The 15,478-nt window shown below is 30.0% G+C and overlaps 1 protein-coding gene across 1 annotated transcript; it reads right to left on the reverse strand.

Moving 5' to 3' along the window:
- Nucleotides 1–6,791: 6,791 nt before the first annotated feature.
- LOC100253583 (spermidine coumaroyl-CoA acyltransferase) lies at nucleotides 6,792–8,492 on the reverse strand. Its single transcript, XM_002270784.4, has one exon. It carries the CDS (start codon nucleotides 8,422–8,424, stop codon nucleotides 6,985–6,987), a length of 1,440 nt encoding a protein of 479 aa, XP_002270820.1. The 5' UTR covers nucleotides 8,425–8,492; the 3' UTR covers nucleotides 6,792–6,984.
- Between the last annotated feature and the right edge of the window lie 6,986 nt (nucleotides 8,493–15,478).

Genomic DNA, 15,478 nt, shown 5'->3' on the forward strand with positions numbered 1-15,478 from the left:
ATAAAGTGCATGACATATATGCACAATTCGTGAGTGATAAGAAAAATAAAGAAATGACTCATAATCTATTATAATCTTTCACAAATTGTAGCCTTGTACGCATTTGTACACTTAATACATTTTCCTTATACAGTTAGTGTAATACAATTATACAATGACACAATAAATAAATCAATAATTTTTTTTTTCATATAAAAAAATAGTACTAAACAAGGTTTTCAATTTTCATTTTTAAAAATAGTTTTCATTTTTTAATTAAACGCATTTTCAAAAAGAGACAATATAGAAAATAAAAATTATTTTTTTTTAAAAAAAAAAAACTAGAAAAATATTTTAAAACAAAACTCAAATATAATCTATATAATTTTTAGTTACTCGTTTTCATCTAAAATAAGTAAATATACATTTCAACCCTTTTATATAAGAAAAATTCAATCTCTACTATGTATTGATATAATTCACTTCTAAAATTAGGTTATATGAAAACATTTTAATTAAGTACTTAAAATAAAAACTCTCCATTCATCCTCTTTATTTCTTTTTCTTTTTCTTATTTTAATAAATTTTCAATTAATTCAAATCATTAAAAAAATCCTTAATAAACAAATTTGTAACATTTCATATAACTTATACTAAAAGTTATGTTCAAATAGTTATTAAAATAAAGAAGGAAGAAGATTAAAAAAAATAAACTTTTTATTTTATAATAGTAAAAAAAAAAACTTTAAAATACTTTTTAGTATAAAAAAAATTAAAATAGTGAAAATATTTATTTTAAATGATATTTTAATCATTAAATTATTTACTTCTAAAATGTAAAAGATAAAAATAAATGTAAAAGATAATTTTATTTATTTAAATTAATATTTTTTTTAGAAAGTATTTTCCAAAATAGTCTTTGAATCATTAATATAATTTTTGTTTATTTAAAATTTAAAAATAAAAAATAATGTTAATTTTTCGATTATTTATAAAAGAGTTTAAAAAAATAATAAAAAATCCAAAAATTGTTAAATAAGAAAGAATAGTGGCAAATAGTAGAATAAAGATAAAAATGAGTCAAGTGGGTATTTTTATTAATTACTATCCCATATTCTTATCATCACAGTAGTCGGAGGATTTTATCTTAATTATGAACCCTATATGGGTTGAAAACACAATTATCCCTTGTAATTTTGGGAAGGTGTTGGTGGCCATCCCATCAATGGGGCTGTAGTGCACCCACGTCCAAGTCCAACCACCAGAAGATACATTTGGCTATTTTCCATTCACATACTGCCTAGCGCCTACAGCTATAAGCGACACTAGCATTTTTCTACTCTTCATGGTTTGATTGAGTTGAAATTCAAGCTTGGGTCCGGCCTTTTGCGGCTGCAGGAAGGAAGATTTGATATATAAATCGATGCTTAAAATTATATTAAAAATATCAAAAAAAATTATCGAGGGATATTTTAACATAAATATCGATAAAATAAAAATTATTTAAAATTTATGTGAATATTTATAAAAATTTAAAGAATTGATAAAATAATAAAAAAATATACATGTTAAAGTTAGTTTGTAAGTGTAATTGACATAAATATTATTAAGGAAAAAAATATTTAATAACAGATAGATATATAAGTAAATTCGATACTTGAATATTAAAGATAAAAAATATGATTAGAAATGTTTTTAATAAAAACATTTTTTTAAAACATTTTTAAAAGAATTACCCATTAAGTTTTTCTCTCAAAAAAACAAAAGCATTAAGGACAAGTGATTTAAAAAAAAATTAATATTTTTTAAATTTTATCAAACATATAATTTTTTTTAAACATTTTTTAAAAATTACTATAAAATGTAATATATATATATATTAGAAGTACAAAGGAAGTGTCCTAGAAGCAAGAAAATTAAGTAGTGAACCACAATATAAGTTTAATTTTTTTTTATAACAAAAAACACATGTTATTTATAAGTGGAGAATGATGAACGTTGTCACAGTTCTCGCCACTTAGAAGAGCAAAGAACCAGGAAGAAGGAAAGTGGGGGAATAAATAATGAGAAAGAAAAACCGGTCCAAACACGGTCTAATTATTTTAAGGGAATATGTGAATTTGGGCTATGTGATTTATTTGCAAATGGTGAGTTGAAATGGTTTACCGCGGGACCCACTTGATCCACAAATGTCATGAATGAGTCCAACCATGACACTTTCATTAAACACGGTTGAAAATCGTCCCAAAAAATCTGGTCGTTGGATGTAGAAGAGAGGAGCGCAAAAAATCACCCCAAAAATTGTCAATTTTTTTTTAAAATTAGCGATATATCACGATAAATTGACGATGTTTTGGGAACTTTGGAGATTTATCGTGATATATCACTGATTTTTTTCTCATCGTCCTCGCCGTTGCGCACGTCGCCGATTTTGTTTCGGTCATCCCCGATATCCAATATTTGTCCGATATTTTGATGATTTTTCCGATTTTTCAAACATTGGTTGGAAACAGTTTTTTATTTTGTAATTTGGAAAACATGTTTAATAAAAATTTTGATAAAAAAGTATTTTTAAAAAAGCAAGTGGTTTTAGAGAATTAATTTAAGATGTTTTTAATTATTTTCTTTAAAATAATATGCCTAAGAATTGAAAATATTTATGTTAATGTAAGTCTACAATGCATTCTTGAAAATAAACGAAGAAAATTATTTTTTGTTATAAAATGTGAGAATTTCTAGCATTGAGGGAACTTATGGATGATCATCCATAATAATGTTTACTTCTTTGTACCTCCCTATAAAAGGGAGAGACCCGTAATGAAAATCAATTTAATTTTCTCTTTGTGGATTTTATCATCTCTTTCTTAAGAAATAAAAAGATTTTTCTCTTTTCTGAAAAATATAAAAATGACGTCATTCTTTTAGAGAAATAGAAAAACTTTTCTCACTTTTTTCTCACAAAAGATATGTCATAAACTTATATCATGATTTTCTATTTTATTTATGTGTGATAAAATTATCCTATACATAAATATTTACAATTCCTATAACCAAGTTATGAAGTAAATTATAAATTATGAGATAAATTCATAATCAGAAGTTACGAAAAATATGTGCAATTCTTATAACCAAAATTATGGAGAAAATTACAAAATTACAAAAGTTATGTATATGATCACTAATTATTTATTTTTATCTAGGTTTTGTCCCATTAGGTTTTACTAGCAATGTTTTTAACAAAACAATTACCATATTTTTATGATCATCTAAGGAGTATTATAAAATGTGAGAATTTCTAGTATTGTGGAAACCTATGGATGATCATCCACAATGATGTTTATTTCTTTGTAACTCCCTGTAAAAGGGAGACACCCATAATGAAAATCAATTTAATATCTCTCCTTGCATTCTATTCTTTTTTTCTTGCTTTCTTCTTCTTCTCTCACTTTGTTTTACAATATTTTTTATATTTCAATTCCCACTTTCCAAATATTTTTTTTTTTAAAAAAATAATAGAACTATTAACTATTTTTAAAACAATTCAAAACAAATCCTTAGTTTTAAAATTTTAAGTATATATCCTTTTTTTTTTTATCAAATAATCTATTTTTATGGGTAGTGGCTGAGGTAACACTTGACTTTAGGAAGCATCCTTTAATGTATATATAAATTTTTCCACACAATGTTCCAATGTCGACATGATTTTTTAAGGCAGTATAGTTTTCAATCATTCCATTAGAGATAGGTTTAGCCCCATTAATCCTTGCTTTTTAAGGCAATACAGTTTTCAATCAATCCATCATAGATAGTTAGGTTCAGTCCCATTGCTTTTTAAGTCGGGAGAATTACCCGTTAAGGTGGGCTAAGCTTGAATAATTATTGGAAATGGTGTCTTCTAATAATTCTTGGGGAGGACTTTAATAGATTTAAATACCAAAACTGTCCTTCAACTAAAACTTTTAAAATTCAAAGCATTTAAAGCATTTCACTTGGTTTGTCAAGACATTTATGGTGCGTGAACCCGCATTTATTGTAATTATTGATATTCAAAATTTAAATCAAAATTTTGAGTTTAACCCTTACAATTATTATACATAATGATAGTATAATGTGTTATTTAAATTTACTATTAAAAAAAATACTTTTAAAAAATATTTTCAAAATATCATTTATTTATTTATTTTTACATTTTTTATTTTTATTTTTATTTTTATTAAGAAAAAAATAAATTTTATAATTATATAATAAAAATGGAGATTTTTTCATATATATATATTAATTTTAAATTGATAAATTATGTTTTTTTATTAAAATAATTTTTAAAAATTTATATGATTTTTTTTTCTTTGCATAGTGTTTTTTTTTTTAATTTTAAATTTTCATATATAATTTTTTTTTCTCAATGCATCAAGTGGATGATGTTAATATATTTGATATGTTAAATATTAATGAGGTATAAAAAGTGATCTTCAATATTATTACTTTTATTATAAAATATAGGTACAACAAAAATATGTTATAATTACAATATAAATACATTTACATTACAATAAAACCTAATAAGGAAAATTTTGAATTTTTTTATAGAAATGATAATTTTATACGATCATACCATATTTTACAACATATTTATATCATAAATAATTTCTGAAACCAATTGAATTCACAAGACTCATAGTTTATATATATATATACAAAAAAATTATTAAATAATTTCAATGTACTGGATGAATGTTGTTAATATATTGATATGATATATTAATACCAATAGCGTATAAATAAGCATTTTTAGAATTATTATTTTTGTAATGAAATATAGGTACGACATAAATGCATTATATTTATAATACAAATACACCATCATTACAATATATTACAACATAATTTAATTTATTTTTGTTTAATTTTTTCATGTGCTATATTACCCAATGAATAATTGTGAGTTATTCTATTTAATAATTGTGTGTTAGTCAATTGAATATTTATATATTATTTAATTGATGAGTGCTCGTAAAAAATAATTATTCATTCTATTATGGTAACAAAGTTTTTAATTGTATGTTCTATATATAAAATGATATAATAACCTTAGGATATGGTTTTTATTTATGAGATATTGAAAATTATTTTTTTTTACAAAGTTCTTTAAAAAATCTTAATTTTTTTGGGAAAAAAATGAAGAAAAAATAACAAATTTTTAACGGTCACTTGATTGTTCAAAAGTGAACAAAAAAATTTTCGGGCTTAAGAAATGTACTATTAATTACCTGTACTTATCATCATATATGAATCCCACACATCATTGAGTTTTAAATTTACTTATAAATAATATAAAAAATATATTAAAGGGTAAAATTATCTTCTAAAAATCCTTGAGATGAATTAGCCTTCCTAGTAATTATTTCAGCCCAGACTTTTAAGTTTCAATCAATCCATTAGAGATAGGTTTAGTCCTATTAGCCTTTACTTTTTAAGATAATATATATAGTTTTCATTCAATTCATCAGAGATAGGTTCAATCCCATTAGTCCTTGCTCTTTACGCGCCCTTCACTCTTTAGTCCCTCCTTCTTACTCTAGTGTTGAACCAGTAAAAAAAACTCAAGGTTAATAGGAACATTTTTTTGCCTTTTGAAGTTAGATATTTTCTTACCATTAAAGATCAGATATAAATGTAACCATCTCCTCAAAGCAAAGAAAGTGACAAAAATAAAAAAATAAAAATAAAAGAACGACAAGAAGAAGCAAGTTTTCATTTTTTTTTTTTTTAATTTTCCTGATTTACTTCCAAAGTTTTTGACACTTCTTGGGGGGGGGGGGGGGGGGGGGGGGTGTGTGTGGGCGGGGGCGGGGCGGGGTGGGGTGTGGGGGTTCAGCCGAGTTCGAACACCTGGATCACCTTAGGAGTGGGTTGTTGACTTTTGAGTGGTCTTCTTATTGCTCGTCTTCACAAATTGTTACCTGAATCTTATCAGATATAAGTCACTTCTGAATGGATAAGCTCAAATGGCTGGCAAGGCCTTGCTTAGATAACACGTGGATCCTTCCATTAGACATTTTCTTTTCTTTCAAATGGGTTATTCTTCAGCAATCATCTACGTGCTCATCTTTGCCTTGTAAGCTAACTAGATATACATGCAGGTCCTTTTCTTAGTAGCTTAATCTCATACTGCTTTAAAATTTACTCATTCCATTGAGGTAGTAGCACTCATTTAAATGATAATGACACTTACCCATATACAAATGCTTGGTTATGATTATGTTTCCATCAGCAAAATGAACCAAAAATAATTGATGATCAGTTGGGCACAAAGATGTTTTAGGGGCTATGAAGTATTAGATTGCAAAATCTGAGTCAGTGTTATATCACTGCGCAGAACTCTTATGATTTATTGCATGACAAGTTCATCTCTATTGTAAAAAATTATCTGTCGCTACAACTGAGAGGTGAACGAGAGCCTTCATTTTTTGAGCGTTGGAAACCACCTTTTTCTCTATTTTTTCCCGTCTCTTTCTTTATTTTTACTTGTGTGTGGGACTGTGTTACATAGACAACATTAATTAGAAGGTATACAATATGCAGTTGTTTCAGTTGGCTAGGAGTATATATGTTCTCTGAGCAGGGACTGTGTGGGTTGGAAGCAACACGCTTCTTCAAATGAGGGCATAAAACATAGCAACACCCTTTATCAAATTATACTCAGTGATACTGATACAGCAGTAGACCAAACATATATGATATACCTGCAATTACATGGAAAAATAATGCTGAAGTTTTTTATTCTGATCATTCTTGGATTAGATGTCATCAACTTAAAAAATGGGGGAAAGCAGGGAAGAGTTTTACATATTGCACTCAACCAATTATTTACAGTTCATAAATACACAGAAGGCAGCAGAGATTATTAAAAAACACAACACTCAACATTCAGTGGCATAGTTACGAACAGGCCCAAGGATTAATTCTTTCAGTACTTGATCGAGAAATATATGTTTGTTTTGAGTGTCAAGCTAAAGCCTTGTCATCTCCAAGACTGAGGGCATTCATCTCTTCCTTGAACTTGGGTATGGCAGCTGCAGGAAGGGAAACAAGGACCCTCACCCCACCTTTCATTGCAGGATCCAGACTGGAAGGAGAAGTGAGAATACATAAACCCACGTAGTTGAACATGTTCCATGGCACCGGTATCATGTTCACAGGCTCCTTCCACCCGAAATCTACTTCTTCAACTAGACCCAGTCTTCGCCAGTCTGTTAAAACCACGGTTGCGTCGTTGGTTTCGAACTTTGTATTTTGTCGTCTCATGAACTCCAGCATGTCTATTGAGTTCCTAATGTAGTCAGAGCTACAAGCAATCTTCTTGCTTTCTTTGATCAGTTTGGAAACCCTTGAGAGAGGTCCTTTATTGAGATCCTTCCCCATTGTTGTGGCATTTGCAGCACCAAAAGCATTCCCGTAATACCCATCAGGCAGAGGGGGATTGAGAAGGCGTCTATACCCCACAGTCATGGAGAAGAGGGTTGTTCCATCTGAGTTCAATTCTAAGGCTCTAAACCTAGATCTCCAAACATAGGCACCGAGGGCTTCAATGGTGGTGAAACCCTCTTTGGGAGCTTCATCCCCACATTGTTTCATCAAGCTAGTTTTGAGTCTTTTGATACTCTCACTATTCACGTTGAAGCAGTCATGCACAATTTCAGTGGGTGGCAAGTGTGGTGAAGTTGCTAAAGAAGCCTCATCTATAGGGATTTGGAAGGGGTTTTTTCTGGGTGTTCCCACTAACCTCTCCCTCTCCCACACTGGTTTCACAGTTGGCTCGCTCTTTCCGCTTGCAAGCTCAGCCAAGGCACGGAAGAATTGAGCAGCACCGAACCCATCACAGACTGAGTGGGATATGCCCATTCCAATTGTGAAACCCCCACAAGAAAACTTAGTCACCTGCAGCACCAGAGGGTGTCTACCATCGCCACCATCGCCTGGCCAATCAAACACAAAGGGTTTAGCAAGTTCGACAGTAATCCCATCTAAATAACAGAGGGAAGAAAGCTCGCAATTGGCTGTTGCCACTAGAAAAGGCACCCCAGCAGCATTGCAGTTGAGTCTAAGTTCTCCATCACTGTGCCTCTTGAGCTTCCCAGCTAGAGGATAGTAATAAACTAACACTCTGGAGAGGGCGTCACTGATTACACTAGCTGGGTCACAAGAATCCAGATCATGGGTTTTCCCGTTCGAGGAAGCTAGATCATGACCATTATCATCACTAGAGGAAAATCTCTTTGCTTTGTACGCATAAATGGTTTGGCAAATGATCTCAAGATTGGGGTCATTGTCAATGGTAGAGAAAGAAAGGACCTCAGAAGGAGTGGGTTTTGCAGGTTTAACAAGCACAACATCCATCTTCTCAAGCAAGAAGGGGATATGGATGGTATTTTTGTGGGTTGCCATGGAAGCTAGAGAGCTAGCTGAGGTGATACAAAAATGGGAGAGCTTTATGGAATTTGTGGCAATGCCTCTGCATAATTTATACTACTGTGGCCAACACATGTCTACCCTCCAATGTGATCACGGTCCCAGTTGCCACTACAATTAAAAATATTGAAATGAATGTTGTTGATAAGATTTTGAATTTGACTAGCCATGAAATTGAAGGGTTACCCAACTGGTTGCATTTTCTTGGGTGAAGTGGAAGCAACCCACTTTGAAAATTCTGTGCCCTTCACACACCATCCCTTGGAGACCAATGGAAGACAAAGACACATGGAAGATGGAGTCCGGAACTATTAAAACCATCCTCACACTTCTTTTGCAACAACTCAAGGACAACTATCTTTTGAATCACTTCCTTTTCACCTTCTGCATTTTGCACATGCTCGAAGTAGTTCTGTTCACTGTGGTGGGGATTTCATGATCCCTGTGTATTTGAAAACTTTTCATTTTTAAAATTTTCACGGGTACATCACAGCATATTTCAAAGTATCTTAAATTCGTAATTAAGTTTACATGAGATTGTGTCAGATTTCTCATAAAATAAGGAAGCACATAAATATTATACTGTCATGAGAAAAAAAAAATTATATTTCAAAGCGTCTTAAATTTGTAATTAAGTTTATGTGAGATTGTTGTTAGATTTCTTATAAAATAAGGAAACGATGATGAGAAAAAAAGTTATAAGAAAAATATTAACTTGTGAAGACCATAGAGATTGATACAGATAGAAGGTAGAATGAGACACTTGATTTGAAATAAGAAAGTTTACGATTTAAGATGGAGATATAAAGAGTGAAAAAACTTGAATATTTTAAAATTTCATTATTGTATTTATTTCTTAAAATATATAATATTTTATATCATATAGTGAAATAATATATCTCATACTAAGGAAGACATGTTTGACCGAATCACATTAAAGCCTAATGTACTGTTATGTGTAGATTTTATCTTGTGCTCTTTCTATGATCCAACAAGTGCTTCCGTTTACCAACATTTTTATCCCTTCAAAATTTGTTTGTTTATACATAAAGAAATCAGCCCATCTCTAATCAAACGAAGAACCCACGACACACAAGTGAAAAAAGAAGCCAAGGTCCAGTAGTAATATGTACAAGGATTTGATCGCTCCACTGACTCAAGAGACTTAATATCTTGCAAAGGCAATTAGGTGTTTAGAGCAACAACTACTTGGTCCATTCACAGTAACAGTACTATAAATTAACCTGACTTGAGGGAAAATATATGTAATATGAAAGGTAGAGTTTTGTCCATGGTGGTTCTCTACCAGTTAAGCTAAGCCCAGTTGAGGAGGATAAGGACTGATGGATCAAGTGGACCCAAGAAGAGAAAAATTGGGACGCACTCAGAATCAAATCATCAAGAAGAAGAACCTGAAGTATTTTTGTTTATTTTTTGGGTATCTTCTTGGCAGTTTGCCCTGTTGTACCGACTTCCATTACCGAGAAAGCATAAAACAAGTCTCATGGCTTCTGCAGGAGCAAGTGCCCTTAGTCCTAAAGGTTTGAAACGCGGAAATATGATGCAAGCATGACTTTCCTCCACTCCCTACGCTTATAAGTCTTAATTCTTTACCTACGATCTCTCTTGTTGTGACATAGGGAAAACATATTCTCCACTCTTACCTACCACCTCTCTTTTTTTAATGGGAAACTTTTAGAATATGAAAATTTTCTAGCCCTTTTTATTTTTCTTTTCGTTTCTTTGTCCGTATCACTAGGTTTGTTGGTGAAAGAAAGAAAAAAAAAGTAGAAAATAGGAAAAAAAAAAGTGAAAAAATAAATAATAAATTTAAATTTAACAAAATATTGTCTTTTCAATTAAACTCATTTCATCATTAATTTTTTGACATTATGTAATAAAGTCAGACTTAACTATTGCTTTGTTATATTTTTTTATGAATTGATATTAACTTCAACATTCAATCCACATATCTTACATATATACATGACTTTGGTGCATTATGAATTATATAAGTAAATAAGTCATTAGTCAGTTAATAAATTTAGACAATTTAATAGAAATTATAATGCACTATCTCCTAATTTAAGGGATGATCTGTCTTGACAGGTAGGATGAGTTTCTCATGATAAATGTACTAGTATATATGATGCACACTAGATAAGACTTACAACCAATCATGATATAAGATTATCGATTGTCATGATTCATCAAACTATTTTACTATATGAATTTTTAACCTTATGAAGATATTGAGTCTATGTTAAAATCAACAAGGAACTTTGACTTAGGGGTGAAACCGTAAAGTGGTCATATATACGTATAAATTAAGCCACTGTTGATGAAAGTTAGTAGCAATAAGTATTCTCAATAAAGACACCATGTTATTTCATTGGTTTAAGACAACATGTTTCTTTGGATTATCTAAAGGACATATGACCATGAAATTTGTGGCTGTAATAATTCTTTTAGTAGAATTGGACATATGCTCCTTGTAGTCAGAGTATGTTAGTTGATCATATGATAAGTAAAATTTGTATTTTAAGGATTTGAGAAATAATCTTAACAGGTGATAATATTACCTTGTTATAGATTATAGACACCAGTCCATGGGGAGTTTGTATGTCATAAGTCACGAACCCGAACTTCGTCTTGTTGTTATTTATATAAGGTATGAAAGTGTAATTGATTCTTTGTAATGAGACGTTGAATCAACTTTACAATTGAATTTTGAGGGAACCAATACTCCTATGGGTCCTAGTGATCTCTGCTCTAAGCTCATATATCATGTTGGTATGGTTTATGAGAGTTGAATTGATTTTTGGATCATTTTGGTGTCCAAGGGTGTTTTGGTAATTACGTAAGGTTGTATAAAAGATAGCGAATAAGGTCTTTGGATTAAACTAATTGATTAATTAGATGACCTAATATGATTAATTAATCAATTGTGACCTGTTTAAAGTTAGATTAAGTGATCCACGCTCATATAGACTTAAGTCACTTAAGCCTAGTGAGAGATCTCTATAAATACTCCTTTAAGGGGGTGTTTGGTACGTCGGAATAGGGAATAAAAATAATATTTTGTTTCCTTTCCTATTTCTTAGTGGAATGGAATGAATTTGATGATTCCATTTCTAGCATTTGGATGAACTTAGGAATGCAAGATTGGAATGATTATTTGTTTCCATTCCAATGTTTGATAATAATAGGAATGGAAATGAAAAAGAAATAAATTTACAATAATATCCTTACATATAATTTAAAATATTTTTTTATTTTTACTTTTATTTTTAAAAAATAAAATTTGAGAGGTTTTTTGTTATTAAATAATAAGACTAAAAAATATATATATACTCAATAAATAAAAAATTAACCATAAAAAATCGTATAACCCTAATGCACAAATATTCAATTATCATTTTTATTAAAAATTTGAATAATTTGTCATGCTTAAGTAGTTATAAAATTATATTTTTCAAAAAAAAATTATTTATTATAATATTTAAATTCTCAAAGCTAGCAAATGTTTTTCCTATTTTCAAAAGAGGAAATAAAAGAATTCAAATTTATTCTAATTTTCAACAAGTATCATATCCGATAAAATCCATAACCTTAAAAAATTTTAAATATTGTAAACATGTGAAATCAAAAAATCTTTTTCCAACCATATCAATTTTTCTCTCTAGTTTCCATTAATACAAGATAAAGAAATATCAAAGATTCCAAACATAAATTAATAAAAAAAAATTAATCGATTTATAGAGAAGAAGAAACACATATAAAGAAGTAGAAGAAGAAAGAGAAAATAAGGTAAACCTGATCAAAGATGTAGAAGGGGGTTTTTAGAACCTAGTTGCAGCAAATAATGACGAATCCTAAATCCAACAATCAAAATGAACATCCAAAACCCTATAAATTAGAAATTGATTTTTTTTTTTTTTTAAATATCGTGGAAGGTTTAATTGATTCAATTTGGAAGAATCACTTATTGCAGAGAATTAGATGATGAGTGGGTCTCTAGCTTTGCAAAGAAGATAAGAAGTGGATGATGAATGGATCTCTACCTTTGCAAAGAAGATAAACATCGGGTTTGAAGAACAAGATAAGAGGGTAAAATAGTAATTTAGGTTATTTTATATTATCAAATAGGTTTAATGAATCAGAATACCACCTACTTTTAATGAATGCAAATCCGACTCATAAGTTGGATTTGATTTCTGCCGGAATAATTTTTTATTTCATTTCTACCTTCTTAACATTTATCCAAACATAGAAATAAGGGAGAAAAGGAATGAGATGTCTATTCCCACTCCCTATTCCCATGTACCAAACACCCCCTAAGGGGTTAGGAAATGACTTTTTGATTGTTGTCTTCTAGATCCAAAGAAAGGGTGAAAGTCTAGGCATCTACTCTTTCAAATCCAATTTTTGGAGTGTCATAGACATGACTCAAGTCATTGGACAAAAAACTTTGGGTATATGAGACTTCTAGAGTATTCAGACACGTTCTTCATTGGATGAGTTTCAATCTAAAAATATCCAAATTATATATATGAGTTTTAATTTTTAGATCTATATCTATGGTGTTTGAAGCCATTTATTTTCGTTGTGTTACATTTAGAGATCCCTAAGGAAAGATGTATGTACTCTACAAAATTTAAATACATGGGAATGGAGTAATCATCTCAACATCTCTTCCAAATAAAAAAATTAAATAATTTAAAAACATGTATTTAACTTTTCTTTCGGTATTTTTGTAATAAACCTAACATTAAAAAAAATTATTTTTTAAAAAATATTTTTTCTTTTCTTAATATTTTTCTAAAACCAAATATAATATAAGATTTTTCAGTTACTATCGAACGTCCCATGAGGAAAAGGTGTCTCAACTGCTATGGGATGAAAAAAAAAATTTAAAACTGAACATATAATTTTGTAGGGTAAAAACATGCATGAATTATTTCATATAAATATTGTTAGACTTTAAATCCATTATAAATAACGTTCTAAAAATGGGCATGGAAATTTTGAGGGGCATGACCCAGTACTTCAACTGTGTTTTTTTTGGTCCCAAGGTGAAGATTCTTATTTCTTTCCTTTTCACTTCTATCAAAATCTGGAGGGCCATGGCCCTCAGATCTCCGGGTCCTCCTTTCTTGGACACCTTGAGTATATGATTCACTAATATAATGAACTTGAAGATTGAAATTAAAATTACATAATTTCAATGTGAAAGATGCCAATAAGTTGATGATTGAAGGTAGACAACAGGCAAAAATCTATCCAAATATTATTAGTGGTTGTGTGACTTGTGTCTTCACCAGTTATTGTCGACATTAAAAGCCAAATATCGATGGCGGCCTTCAACATTGATTATCTATATAAGGGGCTTAGAATTTCTAGGTGAAATTTCCAATTCAACCAATTGTTTCATTACTAATGATGAAAATTAATAATGAAATAAGATGGGATATTTCAATGTCACTAATTCCCACCATCATCCAACCATTTTTTTCCCTAGATTAATGATGAGACTAAGTAAAAGTTTTCAAGGCCAAAAATGTCAAGAATCTTGTCATTGGAGTATGAAACTTTTGGTTCAAGCCTTAATTAACCAACTTCTTTGGATTTAATTTGAAGTATGGAAATTGTTGAAATTGGCTAATACTTCTTTCGAGTTTTTTGCTTTAATAATTAGTTTTGACAACATCCGACTATAATACAAAAACACATTTTGGTAATATCTATTAAAAAAGATACCGTCAATCAAGTAATATCACATACATTTTTAGATTATATCGTTGGTACCTTTATTCAATGACTTAAATCTCATCATGTATATTTAACTGTTCGAATCTTTTGTTCTATAGATATTGTTGTAGTACCTTAACATTTTTAGTTTTGACATTATCATTTGAAACAATAAATCAAAGTGGCAAAGATGATGATTACTATACCCATCTCATTGGTGATTTTTCTTCCTACTTATGAACATGCTTTCTTTTATCCAAATTTACAAATTTTTGCTAACTTTTGTCAAATCATGTGAATCATTAGTCGAAAATCAATTTGAAAAAAAAAAAAGTATAGTACAAAGTGATGAAGGAGGTGAATGATCATCTCTTTTCAAAATTTTCTTTCAAAATCAACGACATTCGTTATCATTTCTCTTTTAGACACAAACACACCAATAGAATGGAAAACTAAAGACATATGATGACAATGGATTCTTGGTCACCAAACATAAGTAGAAAAATTATTCCATAATGAATATAATTTTTTACTTATACGATTTAGATATCTTATATTTATGAAAAGAGTGATTTGATTGATGAGATTTGATATCATACTTATAAAATCCGAAGGCATAAATGAAATTAATATTCAAATATTTCTTCTTAAAAATATAGTGACTTGGACCTCTCATAAGCAGAATATTGATGATTAGGATTGCACAAACGAAGTAGTTTTGACCCATAATTGGCAACATTCAGAATTTCATCAAGATATAATTAAAGGCTCTAAGCACACTCAAAGACTTAAAATAGTTACTCAGGAACACTTTCAAGCACGTGAACCAACCAGATGATGCTACTGTTAAAACATTTGGTAGTGCATGCTATCCATTCGCACTCATAAGTGCAAAACAAATACAAGTTTGAATTCCATTCCTTAAAATGTATTTGTATTGGTTATAACCCATCTCTCAAGGGCCATCTTTTGTCTCAACTCAAATGGAAAAGTTTTAGTGCGAGGACAATTGATTTTTAACGAAATTGACTTTGGTTTCTCTTGACAGTTTCTTCACTCCACTGCGCGCACCATTCTTCATGTCACCTTGCCATTAGTCCTTCATTCCACGCCTGCTATAATACCAATTTAGATATGAGCCCCACCCCCACACCCCATCATCGATACCCTCGAGTCCGTATCTTCATCTACCCACTAATGATAATAATCCCCACCACCTGCCACTAATGATAACTTCTCGCTCCACCCATCACCATTGCTGTCTTGTACCGTATCCACC

This window comes from Vitis vinifera, chromosome 6 (assembly GCF_030704535.1).
Source record: "Vitis vinifera cultivar Pinot Noir 40024 chromosome 6, ASM3070453v1".
In the NCBI taxonomy this organism is placed as follows: Eukaryota; Viridiplantae; Streptophyta; class Magnoliopsida; order Vitales; family Vitaceae; genus Vitis; species Vitis vinifera.

Coding starts and splice junctions, on each gene's coding strand:
- LOC100253583 (XM_002270784.4), bottom strand. CDS start 8,424: ATGGCAACCCACAAAAATACCATCCATATCCCCTTCTTGCTTGAGAAG.